Here is a 27,625-nt window from a genome sequence, read left to right on the forward strand (position 1 = left end):
GCGTGTATATATTTACTATTCAGCCAAATAGCAGGTATGTGTGTGAGCCTATAGAGGAGAAACAAAAGTTCCCTGCAGTGTGGAGGGGAGATGGTCTATCGTCCAATCACAGTTGGAGCTCCGTGCCAGGCAGAAGTTTCACACAACATTCACATTCCACACATGTAATTGTCTTCTATAAGAGTGTGTTGTTTTTGTGAAACAGCTTTTTGTTTTGACCCACAATGACGATACAAAAGACAGTGTTTTACATATTTCAGAGGATGCATGCGTGTGTGTTTACTAGCCTCATCGCTATGGAGCCAGTCAACCAGTTTTGAGTTTTATTTAGGAATGTGTGTGCATGTTTTCTCCCCGTCTGCAGTGAATCAGTCCAAGTGAGCCACCCTGAGCTGTATTTAAGAGCAGTACATGGGTTTAACAGTGCTGTGGTGATGAATGTGGTCCATGTACACACAGGTCTTTAAATTTGACATCTAAAAAGGAATGAGACCTTTTACACGACCAGAGTGAAAAACAAAACGACAAACAAACGGAGAAAGAGACCAGGATCAGACGTATGCATCCAGACACACTGATGCTTGATCGAATTTTCTCTCTGTATGACTCACTCCAAAAGTGAGCATTTTGTTACACACAGAGCAAACACACATCCTCCAGTCAATGTGAAAGGGACTTGCACATACAACCCAGGTGTGTGGCTGCAAGAGGTGGCGACCCACCTGGTTGAGGTAATGGTATTCTTCAGGCTTCCGGAGGTGGAAGGCTGTGCGCTCCTCCTCGCTCACCCCCGCCAGCAGGTAATAGAACACATGGTAGTTCCTGGAAGGCAGACAGGAAGTGGGTGGCCCCTTGGTTAGTCCGGCCCTTACAAGGTTCAAGTGGTTCAGCACACAGGATATAGATTACGAGTGATTCTTCTCTCAAGCCATTGAGAAAATACTGGCCACAAATTTTAGGCAAGACCAAATTAATATTTTTTGCAGTTTCATCAGATGCCATTCAACAATAAATCTATTTAGACAAAAAGCAAATTTCAAAACAGCCCCGAGCCATTGGCTGAGATGATTCCCACAAAAAATTACTTCAAACATGGGTCATCGTCATTTATTTTTGCATCCATAGCTTTACGTGCATTTGTATTCTTTTGTATTCTTTGCTACAAATCTACACAGAAACCTTTAATTCTGTTTGATTGCTTTCCATTTTATTCTTTAGAGGCTCATGAATCCACATTGTTTTGAACGAAAGTGATGGCTCTGATGAAATAGTGAAATGATTGCACCTAAAGTGGCAAAGTCCTTGGCCACTTGGGAAAAGAGGAGAAGAACAAAGGGTAGACACCACCGCTCATCTCTTACCGTTCGTTGTGCTCCTGATAGACGAGTCTCGACTTCTCCAGGAGATACTTTTCAACGTAAGCTCTGGTGGGGGATCAAATATAGTTTATCATTAAAAGCAACTTGACACAGAACAAATGTTCCATTTGTAACTGCAACAACTGTTTACGTGCGAGAGAGAAACTATTGCATGCATGTACGCATCTGTCTATGGAACACAATGCTGATAGACATGACAGTGGGCCGTCTATTAGAAGAATAGCCTCACCCCCTCACGGTGCCACTCTCCTGGTAGTTGACCTGGATGAACTTGCCGAAGCGGCTGGAGTTGTTGTTGTGGGCTGTCTTTGCGTTTCCAAAAGCCTGCAAGGTGACAGTTAGGAGGAGGGGAATAAAGGTTTAGGATGAGTCCTGCACAACATGAACTTTGAGACTCTCTCTCTCTCTCTGTGTGCCTGTGTGGTTGTGTGTGTCAAATTGGACAGAACATTCAACACATGCATAACATTTCCAATCCAATAAACTTCTGAAGAGACTGATAAGGGAGATTGATAGCCACTACCAGATTCTCTCAGGCCTTTCGGGAAGACGTCCAGTAACGTAGACAGGAATGAGGTCATTTGTAAACATATCAAGAAACAGTATTTGTGTATTTCAATAAGGTCCTTTCATCTGGCATTCAGTATTTTCAGTTCAATACACATTAGCTCTCAAAAGTCACAGAGATCAGAGAAATATAACTAACTGTACAGATGGAATACGGATTTATCGACGCCTCTCTAACGAACCGCACATTGTACATGAACAATGTTGGATGTAAGCATCAGTGAAAGCCATTCCTACTGAAACAAATGTTTCAAGCCCCATATCAATATTGTTGCTCTGAATATTAAGCAGCAGGTTAAGACATAAAAACCAGATAGTCCACATTTTAATCCAGATAAGAGAAATCTGTTAGTCGGGGCGATTGTTTCTTCTCATTGGCTGTTACCACAGAAATGACAGATTTCAGTACAAAAAAACGCTACGCGAGCGATAACAGACGCATTAAAAAAAAAAAAATCTTTACCCTCCTGACACCACGGGGTAGTAGAACACATGTCTCGAGCCCCTCCACAATACTAATGGGGGGGCTAATAAGATATGACTTCCCCCCCCTTCTCCCATACTGAGTTGTGACTCATTATCGGCTTGTAGCCTAGTGGGAAGGACCCTTTAATTCAAGGCTTCATGGTGTGCATTCTTTTTATAACATTAAACTCCTCCTCTATTCAGTTTTAAAAAGCACCCAGTCGAGGCGGTCAGTGGCCCGGGCCTGGGGTTTCGGTCCGTGTCGACGCCAGAAGGACAGAGCGAAGCGAGTGCAGCCCTGATTGAAACATTTCCCCTCTCCGGGCCGTGGGCTCCATGTGGCCAGCGAGAACATGTGTAGCGGTGGAGGTTGTATAAGGAGCTGCAGCACTGCCTGTCCCTCGGCTCTGTTTATGTTGTACGGGTGCCTGGAGGGGAAGTCGTTCTTAGGCCTGCATAAAGTTGAAACCCTGCAGTTATTTGTAGCTCTGCTGCTCCAAGTCAACACAAATTCCTGTGCACATTGCGCTGACATGCCCTAGTCGACATAGCGGTGGCGGGGGGATGCTAATAGTATTTCAGGGATTCCTATCCAGGTCTACTCTCTTGGGTGACCTCGTTGCACTAGGTACTGTGAGAGGACGTTAAAGGGACACTGCAGCATTTTAAGTAATAGCTCAAATCAATGTCTTCATTCATTAATATTTTCTCATTGGTGTTAAATCACCTCGGCCAATAATCAGACTTAACCTCCTGCGTGAGAAGAATTTCTTATTTTTATATTATAGTACTTACCATACTACTTCTTATATTACTACGTTTTGTGTAATTTCTTACATAGGCAGCAGAACAGTGAAACACGTTTAGTTAAAAGCCTAAACAGCCTCGTTGGTGGATAGCAGCATAGGCTACCTCCCGCCGATCCGCTGCCTCTCTGACCTCGCCCTCTCGGTGAATCTCCTAATGATGATCACTGACAATGCATGCACATCCAAAAATAAAATAAAGAATGTATCACTACTAAATAATTACAACAATATAATGAATTATTAAACATGGCAACATAATTTACTATCATTATTTAACTAGTTCGGAGTAATTCCTACACAGTGTACCTTTAATACTAAGCGAATGCCAATGCTGCTTACCTCTAATCGGGGGGGTTCATACTTGTTAAAAGACTGTAGCCGTAATATGAAAGATCGTGCCCTGAACAAATCAAGAGTATTTCCTTGATTTGTTCATTTATTCTTTGAGTCCCCCAAAGTCACACTAAACGGCATTGAACGGAAATCGCAATTGTACCACATGTAGGTCTATGCGGCCTTTGCAATTGTATTGATCATAGCTCCTGGCAAAAAGTTGTTTGCGTGCAAGTTGTGTTACTGTTGGGGATGTGGGCATGCAGTCACACAGCGAAACCACCAAAGCTGACCCGTTTATTCAGCCATGTTGTCCAAGGTTGGAAAACTACAGTGGAATGACTAGTTACCAATATTCCCGCATTCAGAGGACACAAGAAAGCTCTCATTTTTAGCTCAGAGAGAGCAACAACTCTGTGATAGTGGATTACAGGTCCCTCAAGGACAACCAATCACAAGCAGCTTCGCTAAGCAGTGAGCACTTCCTGGATTTCCAGGAAATAAAAAAGGAAGCCTCAGAAATCAAACACACCTCAGTGGAAAGAAAGTCGGGGTTTGACTGGGCGGGATATTTCTTGCAGAATGGCCCAGTGATCATAACTCTGTGGACTCATCCACCTGCCCCGCATGAAAACAGGTCTGCGTTTTTCTCAACCATCTGGATTCCTCTCAAACATGTTGCATGCCTTTAAATAGACCACATTACAGAGTTTCGAGATCACTGGGATACAGCATAAAATGCCTCCGAACATAGAGGCAACACATGTTATTCTATGTTGGTTGGATTGAAACCAAATATGCAAATTACAGACCCACAGAGGTAGAATTAAATAGGCTAAGAGGAATCAATGTTCGGCGACCTGACTGCAATTTAAATAGTAGGCCTATATGTTGTTTATTTATAGATCTGACACCAGCTCACAGGTATGTCGCCAAAACCACCTCATATTTACAGAATGGCAATAGCCAACTTCACATTACACAGTCATCTGCAGGGTTTGGAAACCAGCTCTACCAGAGCACAGAGGTATAAATAAACCTTTGTAAGCACTGGGGAGAAAAACACTGAATAACACACGCTGAAAATGATACTCAATCATAGCAGAATGACTATTAGTGGTTCCTCGGAAAGAGGACGGGAAAGAAGAGACAAGATTGTAGAAGACGATAGGAAAGAAGAAGAAACTAGAACTGCAAGCAGTTATGCAGGGGTCCAAGAAGTGTGCATTTCGCCGGCACAACGCGAAGCATGTGTTCAAAACAAATGTGCGTGGCCTATGCCAAAAGATGCAACTGACTCCAGTGAATCTGTGGATAGAAAGGTTTTTACTGTGGGAGCTTCGGTGTGGGAGTTATAGCCCAAAACGCGTTTTCAGAACATTCCATTGGCCAATTAGGAGATATACAATGTCGTCGTTTTCTGGCGCCGCCTTGTGGTGAAATTTTCCGAAGAGAATTTTCCTCGTGGCGAAAATTTACGATTTTTTTATCGAACGACATTTAGGTTAGCACCGACATGTGTGTAACATTTGGACTTGATCCGATGTCTAATTCTGGATTTTTGTGGATTTTCGATTTTCCACGTCTAGTTTTGCTCATGAACCAATACTCAAAACGCTACCGTTTCGTCGTCGAAGGTCGGATCAAAAAAGTGTTCGAATTTATTTTTTTGTGTTCGTCTGAAGATGCCGTGTGCAAAGTTTGGTGTCAATTGGTCAAGAAATGTGGGAGGAGTAGCGAAAAAACAATTTTGCGGTTTTCGCGATTTTGCGAAAAAAATTTATAGACGCAAATGGGCGTGGCCTAGGCCAAAAGATGCAGCAGACTCCAGTGAATATGTGGGTACAAGTTTTTGACTGTGGGAGGTTCGGTGTGGGAGTTATAGCCCCAAACGCGTATTCCTTGGTATAGCGCCACCTAGTGACCGGAGTGTCCGGATTTTGTCGTCTGCGTAGTCCGAAGAGATCTGGATCTAGTCATGCAATTGGCGTGTCTGCACCATTTACGGTTTGGGCTGTGGGCACACTTTTAGGGAGGTAAGTATAATAGGAAAAATCCTTACAAAAACAATAGGGATCCAACCTGTTGGCTTGGACCCCTAAAAAAGAGAACAAAATAATAGAAGAGGAGGGGGGGATAGGATAAAAGATCATTGTAAAAGTAAACTGCTCTAGTCCAGACGGTAGCCTGTATCACTGCTGGGGCTAGCACGCAATAGTCATCTATACAATTATATCAATAGCTTACAAATGAATTTGTTTCTGTTGTGGTCGTTTTAAGCTTCTTTGTCGGGTGAGGTTTACAAGTTTATTATAAATACTATGTCCAATCGTGAAGGGAAGGCAAGGTGAACTTTTTATGATGATGCAGCACACCTTCTAGTCAGAAGCTGGTAGAATGAAAGGTTTTGTCGTTCATTAGTCATGCCAATTTCAACCAGTCTCCTAGAAACCGGAGCCATCAAACTGGGAGTGAAAAAAAGTTCAGATGTTGCCTGATATAGCCTGGATTCTGTGTATCTGTTTCCTCCACAAACACAACAGAGAATACAATCTATATCCAGCCACCTTTGTCATATCATTACTACTTTCGATTCAACACAGTACGTTTTTCAGAAACAATTCTATGATTTCAAAACAATGTCAGAAAAAAAACAGAAAGAGTGGGAACAGTCTGAGCCCATTAGGAAAATATTCTATAGTAGTCAAGTAATTTATTTGTCGTACCAGGGATTTGTCATAAAGGGATTTGAGTTCATTCAAGAAACGACATTTGGTTGCAATTCCCATACCTTACCCAGGGTGTTGGCTTTAGTATGTGACCAAATTATGTTATTTGTAACAGAGCTAAAATTGATTGATTATGATAGTGCTTGGCCTGTGCATGCGAGCATGAGTCAGTGAGTGTGTGTGTATGGAAGAGGACGATGGGTTTAGAATTTCACCTGTATTTTGTTAAAATGACTCACCAACTGAACAAACAATACAAATAGAGCCAATAGAGCTTTCGTACATTGTGCCTCTAGAAGACAAATCACAACAGATTAAGTACCAAGTGATACGCACAATTGAAATGCTACATTGATTTGATTAAGATTGGGAAAACCTTCTGAGAGATTTACATGAAAAAAAGTATTTTTATAGTGACAGGTCTGAAATACCACTTCATCTTGTAAGGAACTCCATATTGTGTGCTCCTGAAAAGAGCCTTAAAACAAACAGGGCAAGTATTTGACATAGCTGGCAAAATGCTAAACGCATACATTGTTCACAGTGTAAGTGTACCGTGTCATCAGTAGCCCTGCAGCCGTATTACAGGTTTTCCATCAAACATTGTTAAGATGCCTTTGATGCAATGTCATCTCCTGCCCATGGCCACTTCCTTCCCTCTATTCATAGTTAACTGCCCTTTCTCAACACTCTTGTTGTCGTTGATGCCGTTACTCTAGACCAGGGGTGCCCAACCAGTCGATCGCGGTCTACCAGTAGACCGCCGACAGATCCCAAGTCGACCGCGAGGGGTGAAGAAGAAAAAAAGATTTTTTATTTTTTTTATAAAATAAAATTTGCGCGGGACATATACGCGCGGTAGCGCATGCGCTGTCAACAGCAGTTGAAAGCCGTCAACAGTAGTTACGCACTCCTAAACGATGGCATGGCTGAGAGGAAACGAGCTAAGACCTACCATTTTCACCCTGAGTTGGAGGAAGATTATTGATTATTGTTGAAGGTGCCGCGCGCAGATGGAATGAAACCCCCACTGAAGTCCGTAGGTTCACGATACCCCCCCCCCCGTAGATCTCGGGAGGTTGGCTACTTGAAAAGTAGATCTTGGGTCAAAAAAGGTTGGGCACCCCTGCTCTAGACCATTCATTCTCAGTGTGGTCCACCAGTGGTCCGTGACGGTACTGCAGTTGGTCCGTGGAAAAACATTAATTTTAGCCGGAATTAACCATAACAATTTAAATGTGTATATTGATATAAAAATTTAAATTAAATTGAAGATATTTTGTGATTACTAAAATAGGCTGGGGCAAAGATTAAAGCGCTGCAGAATCTTTGGACTAGTGGTGCTAGGCGGGAACGTTGAAGCCCAGTGCCGTCAGAACCAAAAGCTAGATCGGGGGCAGAGTCAGAGGCATCTATGAGCCAGATTCCTCATAAAGAAACAAAGAAAAGGAGGGTGAAAAGAAAATACTGTTAAAGCTACTTAGCATTAGGATTCACTGGCCCCGGTGACGAGCCATTGCCCGTTTACGTTTGTTGCTACGAGGCACTGGCTAACGAGAGCACGAAACCTTCAAATCTTCGCCAGCATTTCGGAACCAAACATGGGACACTAAGTCCAAGACAGTTGAGTTTTACAAAAGCAAGCTCCAGGAATACTGCACAAGCAAGAAAGTAATGCAATCGACATCTGCTGGTGGCGCTACTGCTAAAGCAGTGGAAGTCTCATACAGGGTGTCCCGACTCTCAGTGAAAAAAGGTATGCCAAATACAAGGAGGTGAATTGAAATGGACTTGATTCCATTATCATACAACACTGTGCAGTGCAGAATGGAGGAGATGGCCAGGGATCAGCTAATATCGCAGATAAAAGCCAGTACATTTTTGCTCTTCAGTTGGACGAATCAACAGATATAGCTAACCTTGCCAACCTGCTCGCCTACGTATGGTATTATCTTTTGTAAACTTTTACAGACATGCACAACCACAGAGGCACTTTTTGACATGTTGAACTGTTCCATCACAGAACATGGGATTTATTGGGCAAGATGTGTGGGAATAGGCACAGACGGGGCAGCAGCCATTGTAGGCTGACACAGCGGCCTTCCTAAACGTGTGCAAGAAGTTGCTACGCAAGTGAAATCTATACACTGCAGCATCCACAGAGAGTCCCTTGCAGCCAAAATAATGCGTCCCGATCTCAAAACCGTTGTGGATGAAGCAGTGAAAACTGTCAATTTCATCAAGGCCCGTCCACTGAATTCAAGACTGTTTTCAGTTTAATGCGACGAGCTGGGCACTGAGAACCGACAATTGCTGCTCCATACCAAGGTGCGGTGGCTGTAAGAGGGAAGGTGCTTGCACGGCTTTACAAGCTGTGAGATGAGGTGAGACTGTTTCTACTTAACACCAAGTTCAACCTTTCTGGACGATTCAATGATGCAGACAGGTTTGGCAAGTTTGCATATCTGGCTGACATTTTTGAGGCCTTGAATGGACTAAATAGGAGCCTACAGGGGAAGTTGGTTACTCTTTTTGATACGCAAGACAAAGTTGAAGCAGCAATCAAGATGATGGGGATATGGGCCAGGCGGGTGGAGGACTTTTCTCCGCATTTGTGTATCAGGAGGTTCGACCGTGAGGGTCATTCACACTTGATGCCCGATATGCAGACATTGGTGTCGCTCAGACATCAATAGAATCAACAGGGGGTTTAGGGAGGGTGGGCTTGCAAGGGGTGGGATATGACGTAGGATCGAGGTTCACAAGAGGTGGGATAAGGACGGCCGCTGTCACTCCGGTTTGTTTTGGTTGGAGGCAGAACGGGCAAAACTCATCGCGATCATCTTAAATGTTGCTGCAGCGATGCATCATATGTTCGAGACAAATAGAAGAAATTACGAAGAAGAAAGGCGTCACCAACCACTGCGTTACCGAAGAAAGATATCGCCTTATTTTGCATCATCTCACATATAACAAACACTGGGACCAATTTAGTTGATTTCTGTGTTTAACTGAGAAGACAGGGAGTGGAAGGACGAGACCCTAGAATGTCCAGCTAACTGGTAAATAATAATTGATACGAGTAGCGTACGTGTGTGAGCGAGAATGGCAGTGTGTGTGTGAGGGACGTCAGCGAGTGAGTTGACGAGCGAGGAAAGCAAGTGGTAGCGTGTGTCAGTTTAGTGAAGTAATGAACGAAACAGGTTGTTAAAAAAAAAAAAGAGCAATTTCTAGATACGCGTGCAGCTGTGAACCCATGTGATGTAATTTATTGTATGATGTGTACTTTTAGGGTTACGATAAGACCTATCATTTAGCGTTCACCACAAATGACTCGAAATTAGTGCCACATTTAAATATTTTTTAACCATTCAGTGAACAAAAGGCAACAGTCATTTAGGGTGCAACTTAATGACATTCCACTCCTCATTCACATATAAGGTAATTAACATTTCCGCCGGCTAAAATACTACCTCAGTCAGGGGTAGTATTTTTTCGGGAGGTTTTCAAGACACCAATGTCAGGATATGTCGTTCACATATACGGCACGTCTGGAGAATAACTGGCTAATAGCAGGCATTACGTGTATGTGTAAAAGCACGATTTCCAAATCGTTCTGATATTTTAGGCAGCTCAGACACGCACCTTTCAAGTGCAGCACTGTGCTGAAAACTCAGCTACGGAATTATTTCCCAACCCCCGACACAACAGCAAACTGGATAAGAAATCGGTTTGCCACCCTGGACGACTACACCCTGACAAACCTCACCTCCCGAGAGCAAGACAGCCTGGCAAAACTGTCCTGTGACAGTGCTTTGAAAAAAGACTTTTCTGAGAGATGCCTGCCTGCTTTTTGGCTGAAAGTTGACAGGGAATACCCCGAACTGTCCGTCAAAGCCCTGAAGCTGCTTTGCCTTTTCCAACCACTTACCCCATAATCCCGATTTTCAACCATGGTCATGTTGAAGACAAAATATCGAAACGGACTCAGATCAGATCGTACATCAGATTGAGGATATTTTTGTAAATTAATATTATGAAATAAATGTGACTTATTTTATTATTATTTTTAACCAGGAGTAGGCCTACTGTGTTTTTAAATTTGTATAGGGCCAGAGTCAAAGAATGTTCGTGATCACATCACATGCATAGCCTTTATAGGCAGTTTATATAAAAAAAACAGTTTTAAATTATAAATGAAATGGAAAGGAATAAGGCCTATTGTTATTGTGTTTTCCAGTTAGTTGCTTGACCTCCTACTCTTTGAGGACTTGTAAAAAGAAAAATCTCCAAAGGTTTTGATATTTTGACTATATATCCAAGTGTTATTATTACTGGAAATAAGCCTGTTGATCAAATGAACCGGATTATGTCCTCGGGTGCTTGAGTATATAAATTAAATATGGGTCAGCCGTTGTTGGCAGTTGAACTGATTCTATGACCAGTTATTTTAAGTGCTAGTAGGCCTATTAAGAGGTGCGGGTAATTTTTGTAGGATTATATTTGTACATCGTGTATATTTAGGTAGTCCGCGAAAATCCTTGATTACAAATAGTGGTCCCCACACACACCACACCCACACCCCATCACTTCGGTTTAGTGTGGACATTTCTTATTATTGAAGCATCACTCCAGCATAAAATTCTCATGAATTGAAGGTCCCTTTAACATGCCCGGTTCAATGTACAATCACGAGTATACAACAGCTATGCAAATAAAACATTTCTGAGAGCTCGCCCTCAGTATCTGAAGGTCTGAGAAGAGGCGTGTGCGTGTTGCACTCTGGACTACTTAGCTTGACTACTTAGCTACTTAGTCTTATTGGCCTAGAACAAATGATAATGGGGGGTCAGAGAGGTACTCCTCTCAAAGAGAGCACCCGGAATACAAATTGAGAACCTGAATGATTTTATAGCATAGTGATCCTGATGGATTGGGTTCAATGGATTCACACAAATATGACACAGAAACCCAGCCACTGATCCAACATCATATGAAAGATTCTAATATAACTAATGTGTAAATGAACCCTTTAACCTGGTGCATTTCAAAAGTAATAAGGGTTACACTAAGAATTAAACCCAAAGCAGTTCCATAAGCAGTTCCAATGTACTTTCTAGTTAATAAGGCCAACACAATACAGCTGTCAACACAATATAGTGCAAGTTGTGTCCAAAGGCTGGCCAGGAAAGACTAACAGGGTTAAAGCCTCAATCATCCAAAGGAAAAAGGCATATGTTTAGAGATCAACCTCTGGGGCTGATCAGTGGTTCAACACGCCTGCTCACAATGTTAGACATGTAGTTCCCTCTCTTCTCCAACTGCTTCCTTTCCTTTCCCTGTCCATAAAAGACACATCTCTTGTAACAAAATTGATGTGTAGGGATCGTTTTTTTTATACCACCAATCAATGTAGCATGCATGCATATTTGCAGACATGCATGATCAGAAGCAGTACAAAAAACAGTCATTGTGTGGCTACCGGAGAGGAGTTGTACCCGCGGTTCCCCTCATTCTTTCCACTGGCCCACACCACGTTGGGAGGGACAACAGGTGTGGTTCAGCTCATTTCAGATCCGTCCAACAAAGGGACAAACAAGACCTGATTTGTTGCACCAAGCATCTAGCCCACCATTCACAACGCCTGCTACTGGCCGTCACGGAAACGCAAAAAGTCTGAACGTTTCCTAGAATCTTGCTCCTACACTGAAAACTGTAGTTACCCTCAGTTCGCCCAAAGACCGCCTCATCTTCTAGGTGGAAATAAAAACTTTGGTACTACACTCATTTCTTTAAAGAGGAAGCTTTTATTTGTTTCTGAGTCAAGATATACATTTCGACAACATAAGCAAGAGTCTTTTCCTGACCACACATCCTAGGTTACAACTTGTTTTAAATGGAATGCTGGTGCACAGAGCAGCCAAACAGCTACTCACTGAGCATAACACCCAACAGGTATGGCACTCAAGTTTGCAGTGAGGGGTTTTGCCTTAATGTGACATAAATGGAATTTCCCTATAAACAATGCTAAATCTGCTTCAGAAAAAAGACTACTATTATAGTCAATGGGAATAACCTTGAGCTCTGCCAAGATCCAAGTGTGCACCATTTGGCCCATTAAATACATGGAAAAATGTACTTCAAACGAGAACAACACTTTCATCGTTTTTAACATCTCCACCCCTCGACTCATTCCAGCAGCTGACACTGAACAAGTCAACAAAATTATTTCATAGAAGCACCTTCTTGTTGCCAGTTGTTTCACCCGTCATATTTATCCAAATGTAAAAGCCCAAATGCACTTGCACAATCACAGTCAATACCGACTACAGAGTGCCTAAAAGCCTGAATCCGTGCCAACACAATGCACTTAGCTGCAGGGCCGGATGGATGCAGCGCTTTACTGTTGAGGAACGTTGCAACCTAGCTGGCTCCAGTGTGGCAACACATATTTCAGGCTTCTGTGGACACACACTGTCCTGCGGACATGGAAAACCTAAAATGTTAAAACTTTTCCCAAGATTCCATGTTCAACGGAACTTAAGGATATCAGACCCATAGCCCTTACCTCAGTAATTATGGAATCTCTAGAGAGAATTCTGCTCCGACATATCATCGGTACAACAGACAATAATCTCGACCCATATCAATTTGCCTATGAACAGGGCTGTGGCACTGAAGACTGTTGCCTCCTTAGTTCATATTATTTCGAAACATTTAGACAAACCCAAGACCTATGCAAGAGCCCTCTTTCTAGATTTTTCATCAGCCTTCAATACCATACAAGCAGACATTCTGGTGGCAAAAATGGTCCAGCAGAAACTGAATCCATACCTGATACATTGGTATGCTTCATTTCTCACCAATAGAGTTGTTTGTAAAGGAAATCAAAACCCCTACATCGGCCATCACAACCAATGTTGTAATGGCCCTCAGGGTTGTGTGAGTTCAGCTATGCTTTTTACGTTCTACACCGATGATTGTCGTCGTACAGATACAGCAAATCAATTTATAAAGAAATACTCTGGCGATACTATTTTATTATCTCTGTTGAGTAACTCCGAAAAAAACTGTTTCACCAACTTGGCGTGAACAAACTGGTCGAGTGGACTGACAATAACGCACTTCTTATAAACACCAAGAAAACAGAGGCGATTGTATTCGGCTCACCACCAGTCATTGGTTTCTATTGTCATCCATCAAGAAAAGAAAAATCCAAGTGTCCTCAATTAGATACTTGGAGGTAACCATAGACCATCAGCAATCATGGAAAGACCACATTGACAACATTTGCAATAAGACTAAACTTTGTTGGCTTACAACATTTCCTCCGACCCTAACCACGTCCTGAACACAGTGTACAATCTACTAACATCAAACTATAGGGTTCCAAGTCAACATTCAAAAAGGTTAGACTGAAGCACTCTTTTGTTCACCAGTCAATCCTAGAACTGAACCAGGCACTTAATCCCACACCGAATGCATGCTGATGGGCCTTAGATCGTGTTGTCTACTGCTGTAATGTTATGATGAATGTATGTACTTTTACTTTAATTGTGGGTCTTGTCTCGATTTCCTGTTTTTGATGTCCTGTCCTAATGTCTTGTCTGTGATGTTTGTAAATATAGGTGCAAGACAAATTTCAGACTTGCTCTGTCTATTATCGTATCGTAGCACTGCAGCCATGTTGGGCGTAGCTAGATTTTGTAGTCGGTATCATAACCTTGTTTTGCGATTTATGTGCCAAATCGACAGGACTATATGCTCCAAGCTAATGGTTGTTTGTGCAGAATGGAGGCTGTAAATGAATTATAGCCTATAGAAGACCTTGAACTTGACTTGACACACCCTTAACAAAAGGGCAGGGGTGGTATAGCTAGAGGCAATAACCAGGAACAAGTGACAAAAAAGAAAATACCCACTGTCATATGAAACGGAAAAACATACTAAAACTATAATCATTGTCCAAGATTATTCCTTGCCAAGGATCCTGAGCCGTGAATGCAAGGGTGAGGTTTTCAGGGTGGATATAACACGATCTGGAAAACCTTTTCGACGTGGATTTTACACTGACATTTTTTCAGTCAAAATGTCAACTTGATCGGTCAGTTGGACCACACCAAGAGTGGTCTTTGATGTAGATAGAGAGTTCAGGCAATTTGGCCCCTTTGTTTAGGAAGTGTTTGACCAGCACTGAGCAAATGTGCTCCACTACTAGGAAAACAAGGCTATCTTTTAGTGCAAACACCAATCCCACTCACTCTAGTAGCTTGTGTCAATATGGAATCACTATGCTGCTTGTATGAATTGGGTTGAAATTTGGCATAGGGTGAAAATAATAATCTCCTGCCAAAAGCAAGAGAATTGTCATGACACAAGCAGTCCAAAACTTCAAAATAGCAGCCTGAGGTATCTTTGGTGAGGAGAACACCTGGTCGCAGGGCCTGCTTAACGCTAAGCGAGGAGAGGAGGGAGATCCATCTCCATAAGAACTCCCACACACACACACACACACACACACACACACACACACACACACACACACACACACACACACACACACACACACACACACACACACACACACACACACACACACACACACACACACACACACACACACACACACACACACACACACACACAATCCAGGGAGTAGGGCTTCGGTTGACTTCGCCGCTAACAAAACCCAACCCAAACAACCACAAAGGGAGGAGGGGAGGGGCTTCCGTGTTTTCATGGAAAAGGGAGAACCAGCCCAGACACCAGCGGAAGGAGAGGAAATGCAGGAGGTGCAGAAAGGAGCTTCCCAAATCTGGACGCCGTACAGTGTGATGGAATGTTAGGGTGAGGGGTTGAGATGCAGAGCTCTGGACAACATGAAGCCAGGGCCCAACCAACGGCTCTTACGAGCGGAAAAAAAATAAGCCTGAACCAAATAACTTTAATAGACTTTGCGCTCAACGCATCCATGTTGAATTCAGAGAGAGAATAACGAAATAATTTATAGTTTAGGCATTTCATTCTTTTAAAGGAGACATATTATGGTGTTTTCCCAACAAGTAAACATAGTATTTGAGTTCCAGAAAACATGTTTTTGAAGTAATTTGTTGGAAATAGCTTTTAGAAAAAAAAAATCTTGCCTACCACTGTTTCAGTCCCTTCAGAATGCGCTGTACCTGGAGTCTGTAGCTTTAATGCAAATGAGCTGCTGCCCATTGACCAATGAGCTGTCAGAATGAACCACAGCATGGAGGAGAAGGGATTGTTGCCGTTTGCGGACTCCTGGAGCTCTATATCTATATCATATAATAATAATAATATTAGATATGGGTATTTCTATAATATTATATCTATCACGGCCAAAAGCTATGTGCGCCTCGGATGATATTATGAATCATAAAGACTGCGTCTGACATCTCTGACACTTCCACAAAACGTAAAGACTTGTAGTGGGGGAAACCTCGGCCATGGTTGAAAGGTATTGGGGGAAAGGAACTTTGGCCTTGACTCTCTGAAGTCCATGAACCGCGACATGGAGGAGAAAGGGATTTTACTACGTAAGCTGAGCTGCCGGACATGCCGCAGAGCTCCCCGCGGCGGATCTGCCGGACTGCCGCCGAGACCTACCCCCGCCGGACCTGCCAGCTTCAGCGGCAGTTCAGCTCCCGGAGTACACCCGCCGGAACAGCCGGAAAGCTTTGGCCGCAGTTCAGCTCCCGGAGTACACCGCCAGAGCTGCTCCCGAATCATCGGCGGCGGCCGGACGGCTTCGACAGCGGCCGGACGGCTTCGACGGCGGCCAGACTGCCGTGGCAGTCTGGCGGAGAAAGGGATTGTCCTCCCGGAGCTGAGCTTAACTCTGCTCTGATTGGAGGGGAGTGGGGAAGTGGGAGGTCATATTCAACTCTGCCCCCTTCCTACGAAGGAGGGGGTGCCGAAACTGACTCGCTCGTTTGGTAACTGTAGGCGGGGTACTTTCGGAAATGCATATCTGACTCAAATAATCATGTACAGACTTTTTTCAAATGCGTGTGGGAGCACCAGAGACCCAAAACAACACCCCAAATCCCAGGAAAAGTTATGTTTTCATAATATGTCCCCTTTAACTCTCTTGGGTTATAAGAAGGCCACACATCAGTGCATGGCAGTTAGAAGACCCTGGTGTCTCTTACAGTGAGAAAGGGTCTATATGAGCGACAGAAATATAAGGCACTCATGCAGAAGAAAGAAGCAGACCAACAGACAGAAATGTTTAGCTGTTCCGATGGGGCGTGTCGGACCAACGGTGAGAGTCAAGCAGTGTGGGACAGAGAGGGTTAGAGAGGATTATTCAGACTGAGAAATGTAAACTTCGCTCACTTCAAGTGTTTAGAAAGTCAAAAGTCCCCATTATGCTAACAGTGCAAAGCTATTTGTTAATTGTTATTATAGATCACTCACTGTTGGTCAAGGCAGAGCTTGGCTAGGGCCCCCCAGCATTCCTCATTGCTCAACTTAAAATAGAGGGACAGTAGCCCACGCTCAACGACAAGTGTGCAGCACAACACTGTGGCCCAACTATGTGGCTGTAGAGGCCCAGGCTCTGTTGTGGAAATTAAGGTTTTTAATTATTTTTTTATATTTACAGTAATTAAATAAACATTTTAGTCATATGAAAGAAAAGAAAAAAGAAAGTGACTTAAGGCTTTCCATATTATAAAGTAATGTTAGGGATTAACCTGCATACGCCTCAATGCAATATTGAAAAAAATACAAAATTCACTAATCTTGCAGAAACACTCCAAAGACTGCAGCTGGTGCTTCAATCATATTGATATGTTTTTAAAGGCCTGCCCTATCTGTCAAAAGAGCCCAGCCGGAAAATGAATGAGTAGCGCCTTTTGGCCCAATCTCCCACTCCCTAAATTCAAATCATAATCTGAACCTATCCTCCATTCTCCACTGTGTACTGCACAATGAAGTTGTGGTTGTAGTTGTGTTTGAGTAGCAGCTACAGCTGGGAAAGCAATCAGCGGTTTTAACAAATCAGTGCAGGGACAAATAAATTGCCATCATCGTTGATGCTCCCGGGATTTCGACAGGATTTAGTTTAAGGGTGGCCTGGATCCTTTATATAGTGGTTGGCACGCCCAAGTCCTGTATGACACAGAGGAAGATTGACGGCTTTGGCAGTCGCTGTCACCGTTCACGTCAACAATACATTTCCTTCCCTCCGCTTTTCCAAGTGTGACTCCATGAAATGTCTTACCTTCCTCTCCTACACATGGGCCAAGTTTACTTTGGACCGCATCCCATTCTCCTAATCTGAGCCCAGTGTTTACCCAGCTAACAGCCTTTAACAGCCTCACACCACTGTTCTAACTCGAGCTCCTGACTGGATGGAACTCCACAAACCCAGGGATGGAACCAAACCCACATTGCTCTTAACACAGATGAATGATTAAAGCACCATGGAACAAACATTTATTAAAATGAAACCGTTGGTATTTATCGTCAGATAAAAGGTCAATTATTGTCAGATAATTAATTTTTTCTTTTCTTTTTAGGAATAATTAAAAGAAGGACTCGGAAAATGAAGCAAAGATATACACTGAACATTGAAGTTAACTGAACCCAGTGGGCTAATGATTTTGAAGTGTAATGCACTATAACTTTCATAGGCTTCTGTGTGTGTGTGTGTGCGCGTGCATGCGTGCGTGCGTGCGTGTCGTGTCCTCCTCTCGTCATTAGGTGTATTGGAAAAGCTCTCTCGATTTAGCGATTTATGCCGAGGCAAAGCCGAGACAGGTGGTCTTATCAGCTACCCGCCCATATCTAGGCCACATGGCAAGCATTAGCTTGCCGATACTAGGCTAACTCCAAATTGATACTTGCCTAGACTAGGGCATTGTGCCTAGAGGCAAGGTGAGAGATGAGATTTAGCACAATTGCTAAGCTAAAGGCTAACAGCACATGTTCAATGCAGAATACGAGGTCAATCCAATTAGTCGAATCTCAGAGACGCAAACAGCGGGACACCACCACCCAATCCTAGAATACCTGTCTCCTCAGTCTCAGCAGCCACCAGCAGTCTTTTCTTAATTGCATCAAGTTACAACCACTCTTAATAAAAAAAACGTAGATTTTGAAGGTCAAATTACATCATAAGACATGACAAAGATAATTTATCTGTAAACTCAAAAGGATAATTTTTCATAATTAGACGCATGACAATTGTGATTGTTAGCTTTGTGGAGATGGGCTTTGAACTTTCACTAGGTACTTTTGTGCCTAGTACTTTTGTAACAAGGTGTACAAGTCTTGATTGGAATGAGGAACAGCAACATTACTGACTACTGATTACTGACTTTGCTGCCCTGCTGTGGCCTCACAGAAGAGAACGGCATCAAGTCCTCAAAAACACACGTTCTGAATTAGTGTGCATGTCTAAAAAGACCTGGAATGGATGGGCAAAGTTAGGGTCATTCCCCTGTGGACTTGAGCGAACAAGGGCTACTACCTCAAGCCTGGGAACCGTTAAACCTGTGTGCAGAGGAGATTACGCTTTCCAAGTTTATGTAACACTTTAGCTAGATGGTTCAAGACGAAGGAACACGAGTCACAGGGAAGTGGAGACCTTGGAGTTCAAAGTGAGAGAAGCTGGAGATGGCAGGGGGAGTTATTTGCAGTGGGAACGGGTTGTTTCTTTCAACTTTGTTTGCTATTTATCTTGAACATTCTAGGAGGAAGAAAAATAACCAAACAAAAGACACGGTTTCACTCAGCAAAATACTACTCGAAGTACTACTCGACTCCAAGTCTGAGTGTCCAATAGAGTCACGAATGTTATCACTGTGGAAGATAAGAGTTATGTTGAGGAAAGGTGGGTAGCCTAATAGAAGACTCTGGAGCACAGGACTTGCTGGATTTGCTTTATCCTCTGCCCTACCCCAGCAGGAGGATCAGGAGTGGGGGTGGGGGAGGGCTCCTCTTGCCATGGAGGACGGGGGAGAGATAGTTCCTGTGAAGGGAATGGCAACATCTAGCCAGCTGTAGACAGACATGGTCAAGGCCAGGAAAAAAGTGTGTCTGTCTGTTGGCAGGTTTTGGGTTTCAGCAGAGGGAAAGCATAGTCCCTGAACAGATAATTACCTTTAATAAGCTTGCTGTCTTTCAGACTGAAAAAGAAACGCAACTCAGTGGAGAGTGGTAACCTTTTCAATCCAAGCCAAAAACTAGCAACAAAAATGACCATCTGCTGTTATTTGGAGTACATGAAGTCTTAAATAGCAAAGACGGCACAAAAGAGCAGCAACGGCGTCTCATTTTGTCTATCAAAGAAGGCTTCTCACACCACCTGTTTTGACCCTGGTAGATCAGACATCAAGAGCTCACTGCATCGTGCATGAGTGTGTACATTTCCATCTGTGCATGCGTGTTCTGGCAAGCCCCCAACACACTGTGGCATAAATAAATCTTACAAGAGTGGATAATAACACAGGGACGTTGTAAGGAGCGGTCTACTGTGGCTGACTAAACAGGAAGAGCGTGTACTGTTTTCTGTGTACCGCCTTTGTCTAAACAGTGTCTACGAAAAGGTCAGTGGCGTATAGAGGAAAGAAATGTACAGCTAATATAGTAGTATCTTTCTATATTCCATGATCTCAAATAATGGTTTGCTCTACCCGTCATCCCAAAAAATTTGTGACAGTCATCTTGATTGAAAACAAATGTTGATTCAGAATTAACTTTACGATAAACTGGTAAACTGATGTAAGCACTGCTGACCATGTCCATTGTGTGTTGGTCCCTGCACACAGTCCCTGCACTGGACTGTGTGCAGGGACGAACCGTTACCGACGCAGGAGTAAATGCATATCCTCTCGTGGTCATAAAAGACTACTTGTAGCTAGAACCATTTCAAGGCTTATTGCTCTGTGAAGAGCGGTTTCTTAGCCATTGTTAACCTTAAGATTCAAAACATTGGTAATCAAGAGGGAATATCCTGTGAGATTTCACTTTGAAGCACAGAACCAGGAAGATCAAGTCCACTGAAAAAAAAAAAACAGACACTCAACAAGCGTTTCCAGAAAATCCCCTACAATCGTTGGACATGTAAGCCTGTGATTCTGGGCAGTGATTGGCCAATTTGTCTATTTGTCTGTGTCCGCCCATCTCTCTCCTTTTCTTCTCAACTGAGAAAATGAAAACACATGCATCTTCCAAACAGTTGATCTGTGTTGAGTCACAGTGGGCGTGTTTGGAGAACTCAGAAGGCTAGCAGGCTGTTCAACACACAGCTGCTCTACAGGTTCCTAAGACCTGATGTATTACATGACCAGCCCCCCAGTCAACATTGTCATTCAATACAGACATTAATAATTGTATCTGAGATATATAAATATAAAAATGAACCCATTTCTGGTATTCTTCCTTCAGGAAGAGATTGCTGCTTTAAGACCTAAATTCAACTATTTAGAAACTAAATAAAGCCATTTTATCTTACTACTATATAATAGCAGGCCTGTCGGACAAGTTACTCGGACAAGTTGGTCAGTGCGCATGTGCCAAGCAGCCTGCAGCTCTCACACTCACACACACACACACACACACAGCACGAGCGAGCGCAAACAAACACTGCACACACGCACATGGACCGCATACACACACACGCGTACACGCGCTTGCTGACGCAGACCTCTGTTTTAACAGCCCTGCCATCGACAAACTCCCAGTTCTGTCTAGAGACTGTAGAAACTGCGATAAAAAGACGTGATGAGACAATTTCTCACGACGACAACGCAACGCCAGGTCGTACATTTTATCATACAAAAAAGTTAATTTCAAACATCACGCCGACCGGCATATCAACAGACAAGTCAGATGATCTTAAAAGAGACAGCGTCCCTAAAACACAGAACGAAAACATGTCAATAACACAGTATGGTGAATTATGTCTATAGAGTCCACCACAAGGCTAGTTTGTTGCTAAAATGTAATTTAACTCTCCTTCTTGAGCCTCCCGAAATGTCTTTACACTTTGAGCCTCCTGAAATGTCTTGCGATATTGATATCCCCCCCTCCTCCCTGCCTACCGTTTTAGTTGTTCTATGTTGTGTGTATGGTATGTGTGACTGTAGGCTACTGCTGCCTGTCTTGGCCAGGTCAATTGAAGAGATGTTTATCACTTCAACATTTGTTTCTATATATATATATATATATATATATATATATATATATATATATATATATATATATATATATATATATATATATATATATATATATATATATATATATATATATATATATATATATATATATATATATATATATATATATATATATATATATATATATATACACACACACACACATATATAAAGGAAATGTAAGCATCACCAACAAAACAACTGTTGGTGAAAATACCGATTTTTCTAATCTCGGTAACATGCAGATCAAACCTACAGATCAACAGCTTCTTCAAGGAAAAAACATCTGGAATGACGCTCTGAGTGGTAGTTAAATCAGCTATCTTTTGCCTCAATAGCCAGCACACTCAAATAAAGGGATACGTTCTTCCCCTTATCCCTAAACCTCTCCTGGTTTTTCTCAGAAGATAAGGGCACAGGAAACATTTCTTGCACCTATCAATCTGTCAAGAACATTACCTTCCTGTGTGTAGACTAAAAGTAACATTCGACTAAAAATAGGGGATGAGACAAACTGTGGGATAGTGTTAGTCAAACATGGCAGTTATCTCTCAAAGACGAGAGGATTCTTAGTTTCCTGTCCTAAGCCATCATTACCTGGTATAATGGTTGAGCAAGTAGACACACAGACAAGGACCAACACAGTACAACACAGATAACAAAATACACATTACAGTGGATGTATCGCAATGGCGAGGCGCATACAGCCTTTAGCCGTTTTCTATAAATATTCTAGAACACACGGGAGTCCTGGAGTTCTATATCTAAATAATATCATATAATACATAGATATCTATATCATATATAATACATATTATCACGGCTAAAAGCTGTGTGCGCCTCCAGACGATATTTTGAATCACAAACTACTTTGTAAGGGTTCTCCAAAGTCCCTGGTTCTTCCACATCAATCAGCGCGCTTGTGCCTACGTTTTTTCAAAGGTGAGCAGAACACCTAGTGCTCGTTTTACACCGAACGCAAGTTTTAGCCACTGGGGGACCATAGGCTGGCTAGGGTAACTCATATTTAGGTTAGAAAACCTCACAAAGTGAAATTTTCATCTGCAAAGGATGGATGAAAGAAAAAAAAGAGGAGATTTGGAGGATGTGTTGACAACCACAGTAAGGGTTCTGAAGCATGTCAAAGAAGTAGAATATCACAGGGTCATTCCTTTGTTCCCAGTGTCCTATGTTCCCAGGAACATATGTACTTCCTATTGTCCTATGTTCCCCAGATTGTCCCCCTGTAAGATAACGTTTCTCAGTTGTTCCTGGTGGTGGAAAAAGTGTAGGAATTATCTATAAACACAGTGAAGTAAAACCAGTCAACCAAAAGTATAAAGTGCTTGATATATAATGGACGCAAGAATCAAAAGAACAATTACCATCCCATACCCTGTGAACTTAAGTACAAATGGCAAGCAGAGTTTTGGAAACAATTGTTTGCAAAATGTATATAAAATATTGTCCAGTATTAATTGTATTAATATATTAATGCTGTTAATTGAACGTCTTTTTAACAAGAAGAGGAGCAATAGCAGGCTCTGGGCTGTACATAATGGACTCACGTTACACTAGAAAAGTATACTAGTACGAATCAGATAACTTCATTTAGTATATGCTACACATGAACCTCCTAAGATGGCGCAATTTGATCGGTTTGCTATCTCAGGATATTGGGCAATATCCCATGTTTGAGATCTCAAACTCGGGATATTGTTTTCATGCACGTGACGGTCGTCTCGTCAAGATAATAAAAACAAATAAATCCCGGCAAAAAGTGTCATCTTGTTTATTTTTGGAGTGTTCACGTGTAGTATATATTAAAACAATAATTCACCTCAGGCTCCATGAATAATGGGGAATAGCCCATTATTCAGACAGGTCGTTTTATAATTAACAATTATTCGCCGAAGGCGAAGTGAATAGTGGGGAATAATGGGGAATAGCCCATTATTCCCCACTATTCACTTCACCTTCGGCGAATAATTGTTAATTATCAAACGACCTGTCTCCAAATCCATTTTCTGCATCTGTTTTGAAAACAAAACAAAAACAACCTTGCGAAAAAAATAAAAGTCTCAAAAATACGCATCTTACTGTGCAAACGAATAGTTGCCGTCACTACGAATTAAAAAAAAAATCTGTTGCATAACCAGGAGAGCATAATCCACTGTGTTCAAACACCAACCGTGTCCTTATTATATATCAGATGAAGTAAAAATCTTCAGGAAAATGACCTTCCGTAATTTTATTGAAGTTCCTCTTGGCCTCTTCTCGGCTCAATGGAGCTATTAAAGGTTGTGGTCATGTGACGTGACAGCAAGCCATAAAGCCCTTGTAAAATGTGACAATGTTGTCAACAATTCTCATCCGGTATCTGCCTTTATGACTGGCTGCTTTGTCCCTATAGTCGAAGGGTGTTACGAAACTTTCAGGAATTCAGTTGATCTCAAGATAAACGAGAACAGAGTGTGTGGCTCTGAACTTCTCAAGGCCCCCAAACGCTGTTTTCCAGACACACATCCCAGAACCTTCAGAAGTGACTGGAATGTTCCAAGGGAAGAGAGGACGGCATGCTCCAAAAAAATAGCAGATTTTTGTCACATTTGACTCAGGTTATGAGTGCTTCCTCCTTCCACCTCGGAAACACTCAACAGATGCAGTACAATAAAGCTGTACAGCTGGTCAGACTGAAATAATGCACAACTCTCACTTCTGATCAGCGGTCAGCTCCAAGAAAAGTCTCTGGTGTAAATTGTGCTCACCACACATCTGGAATAAAGCTGAAGCAACCGTTGAGAGGTCAGGGCCAAACTCAGGGAGAGCTGTTGTCAAGCCATGCTTATCCACAACTCTCAGAATCAAGTCTTTGGCTCTTATCAAACAGTATCCAACTAACCGTTCAAAGTGAACGCCACAACAAACACAGCGCTGATCAATCTGCACCAGAGTTGGTCCATTATTAACCATCAAATCAGTTAAAGACTTGACACACATCAACCATCACTGCATACTGTACACCCATTTGTCTACACTCTCGGCAATGGTAGCAAGGTTGATATTGCAGGGCTCGTCTTGGCAGGGTAGTCACACACACACATATATTCAAAGAACGTTTCTTTGTAGGATTGCTCATGGCCTTATCCTTATACCTCACCTCCAGTACTGGCCCTGCCCCCAGGATGATCTGTTCCACTCCGCTGGCGAATCCCTTTTGGCTTAGGGCGGTCAGGTGATGAATGAGAAAGTTGGTGCTCTGGGTCTTCCCCGAGCCGCTCTCCCCAGAGATGACCACGCATTGGTTCCGGCGCCTCTGCAGCATGGCGTGGTACGCCACGTCCGCCACTGCGTAGATGTGCGGCTCCATCTCCCCCAGCGTGTGGTTGTCGTACATCTTGACGTGCTTTGGGTTGTAGATGGGCAGGAACTTGAAGGGGTTGATGACGATGAGGATGGTGCCGACGTAGGTGTAGATCCACTCCTGGCGGAAACGTGAGCGCAAGTTGTCCAGCAGCGTTCGTTCGTTGAGCTCGGGCAGCCGACACAAGTCGGCGTGGTCCCCCCGGGGCTCGGGCTGGGGGAGGAGGCCACGCTCCACCATGCAGCGCCGCTCCTCCGTCACCCGCAGCCACATCTGGAGGCTCCCGCCGTAGTGGATGGAGCCGTCCAAGTTCTTTTGCCTCAGCAGGAAGCGGTAGTCGTCGCCGCCGGACAGCGCACGCTGCTCCAATGCCACGCGGGGCCAGAGTAGCATGCGCTGCACAGGGCAGTCGCTGGGGTTGAGGATCCATTCCTCGCCGCCAAACTCCTTGACCTCGGCCAGCACGTAGCATTGGCGCCGATCCAGCCGGAGACGCTCGATGATGCGCTCGATGGCCTCGGCAGCCGTGGTGTTCTTGCGGGCGCTAACGGGGCAATAGATGGTGCCCTCGGCTAGGGTGCCCGGGTAGATGCGCACGGTGAACTCTGAGTTCTCGAACCGCCGCCGGCGACCCAGGGTGCCCTCGCCACCCCCGCCGTCACGAGCGTTCATGGCGGTGCAGCCGTTCCCATCAGCAGCACCCGCCACTGGCACGCTCTCCTCTGGGCTGGACGGGGGGCAACATCAAGACATCATCCCTGCAGAAACAAGAATACAAAGCGCCGTGAGTGGAACATCACGCTGTTTCTCATAGTATGCTTCCCAGTATGCAAGAGGGTTTCAAACAGACAAACTTTAAAAATGTCTTCATATTAAAATATGAATCTGCATTTTAGCAGCAGATCTACCATCCAAGACAGCATTCTTTATGTCGTCCAATTACGGCTAGCATGTAATTAGGTCATCTTTAATGGATCATTAAATATTAGAAGCCTAATCCCACATGATAAGAATGGATGAAGGTCTAATCATATGGATCTAATGGATAATCATCGACATGCATGCTCATGTGCTCGCAATCACACACTTTCTACAAGTTCTCTCCAATATACAGCAGAGATCCAGGGTGGTGTTGGAATCACACAAATCAGTAGAGATAGACGAATGAGAAGTTGAGAAGACAAATATCTCCTCACTAAAACAAAACTGACAACTGTGGAGGACAATGGATTTAGAAGCTGTAGGGAGAGAGATTAAGTTATATTTTAGACATACTCTATCTGTGTAGACTCCAGCTGGGAAGTGATGTAATGCCACACCCATGCCTGGCTACTTCCTGTTGTCATATACTACTCACCCTGCCCTGTTAATGCACAGCCTTGTGTTTCCTTGGTAACCTTCATTCACATGTGTTCCATAAAATCAGACCAATAAAAACTAACGGCACAGACATCAGTCCTCTCTGCGTAAGAACACGCGTGTTTAACAGTATATAAAGCTTGACACACAAGAATATTATCTCATCTGCTATGATGGAGCCCTGTGACAAATGTTTGTTGGCCGTGTGTGTGTCTGACCATGAGCGAGTGTGTGCGTGTGTTTTAGGTGTGTGTGTGCGTTTTTGCATACGTGTTGGTTGTTGCTTTGTGTTTTTTGGGGATTTTGTGTGCTAGCTTCTGTGCACGTGTGTGTATTTGTCTTGCTCTGGGTGGGCATGGGACAGATGGCCAGCTCACTGCTGAAGGATTAGTAGGGGGATTTAGGGTGGTAGCGGTAATGAGCCCGCTGCCACATTGCTTAGCCTCTCTGTTCATCTTCAACATTTTCATAATAATATGGAGGCAGGTCGGACAATCAACTAATGGAGTGGATGCTTCTCAGCCAGTAAGAAATTTCCAATTTATCGCGTTCCAATGACATCAGATGATTCAGGTCCCAACAAACAATCGTCTACATGGCTGAAAGCTCATTGGCCAGACTTGGGGGAAACCAGCTCTGCAACAGTCTGAACTCGAAATAATCACAGCATCAATATGGCCGTACTGAGCACAGTATGATGGAAAGACAGGGGGTCCAGAAATCAGGTTGGATGAGAAAAAGTAAATCAATCTCCTGTAGAAGAGTTTGCATATCTGTGTGAACAACAATGTGAGATATTTGTAAAAAAAAAAAAGATGGATTACCTCTAGCTTCATAGACGTGAAAGCGACTTTATGCAGCCAAAAGTAAAAGAAAGACCTAATCCTCAATGACCACAAACCCTAAATACACTGATGTGGTCTGTAGACACTTAAATGTAATGACCCAGAATTATTCCACTTTTTAGAAAAGAGAATTACACTTACAATTTAAACTACATTAAGGTGTCCTACAAAGATGTGAGAAGGAGATGGAAGAGAAAAAAAATAAGGTACAGAGGGAGTTCAAAAGAGTGACAGAAAAGTTGAATCGCTAAAGCATGATGTCATTACGCCTCAAGCCAGAGAGTGAGTGAGTGAGTGAGTGAGTGAGTGAGTGAGTGAGTGAGTGAGTGAGTGAGTGAGTTTTAACCTGTAGAGCTTTGATGGAGAAGATAAGCAGAGTACAGGCGTCCATTAACTTTTTTCTTGTTTCTGCACTAGTAGGTTTGTAGATAGTATAGCTGCCCAACTGAGAAATGTGCATTTTAGAATGAGGAAGTTATGTGCTTCTATAAAGGTGAATGCTGCAGTGCCGACCCTGGAAAGACCACAGGCTAGCTATTATCTTGGAATCAAAGCCTCCAGGAGTCACAGGTCATTTGTGC

The 27,625-nt window shown here is 43.2% G+C and overlaps 1 protein-coding gene and 1 long non-coding RNA gene across 8 annotated transcripts in view; one reads left to right on the top strand and one right to left on the bottom strand.

Moving 5' to 3' along the window:
* The window catches only part of LOC132471550 (uncharacterized), a 251,268-nt gene that overhangs the window by 201,214 nt on the left and 22,429 nt on the right, over nt 1-27,625 (top strand). The gene's annotated exons all lie outside the window — the stretch shown is intronic.
* The window catches only part of myo9aa (myosin IXAa), an 81,817-nt gene that overhangs the window by 39,417 nt on the left and 14,775 nt on the right, over nt 1-27,625 (bottom strand). For all 7 annotated transcript variants that reach the window (XM_060071742.1, XM_060071746.1, XM_060071747.1 and 4 more), the window contains 4 exons: nt 24,637-25,598; nt 1,609-1,703; nt 1,362-1,424; nt 723-822 (listed from right to left, as the gene is read on the bottom strand). In XM_060071742.1, the coding sequence (XP_059927725.1) occupies nt 723-822; nt 1,362-1,424; nt 1,609-1,703; nt 24,637-25,512 (1,134 nt within the window). In that variant the 5' untranslated portion in view covers nt 25,513-25,598. The remainder of the gene's footprint in view (nt 1-722; nt 823-1,361; nt 1,425-1,608; nt 1,704-24,636; nt 25,599-27,625) is intronic.

Source organism: Gadus macrocephalus, chromosome 14 (assembly GCF_031168955.1).
Source record: "Gadus macrocephalus chromosome 14, ASM3116895v1".
Classification (NCBI taxonomy): Eukaryota; Metazoa; Chordata; class Actinopteri; order Gadiformes; family Gadidae; genus Gadus; species Gadus macrocephalus.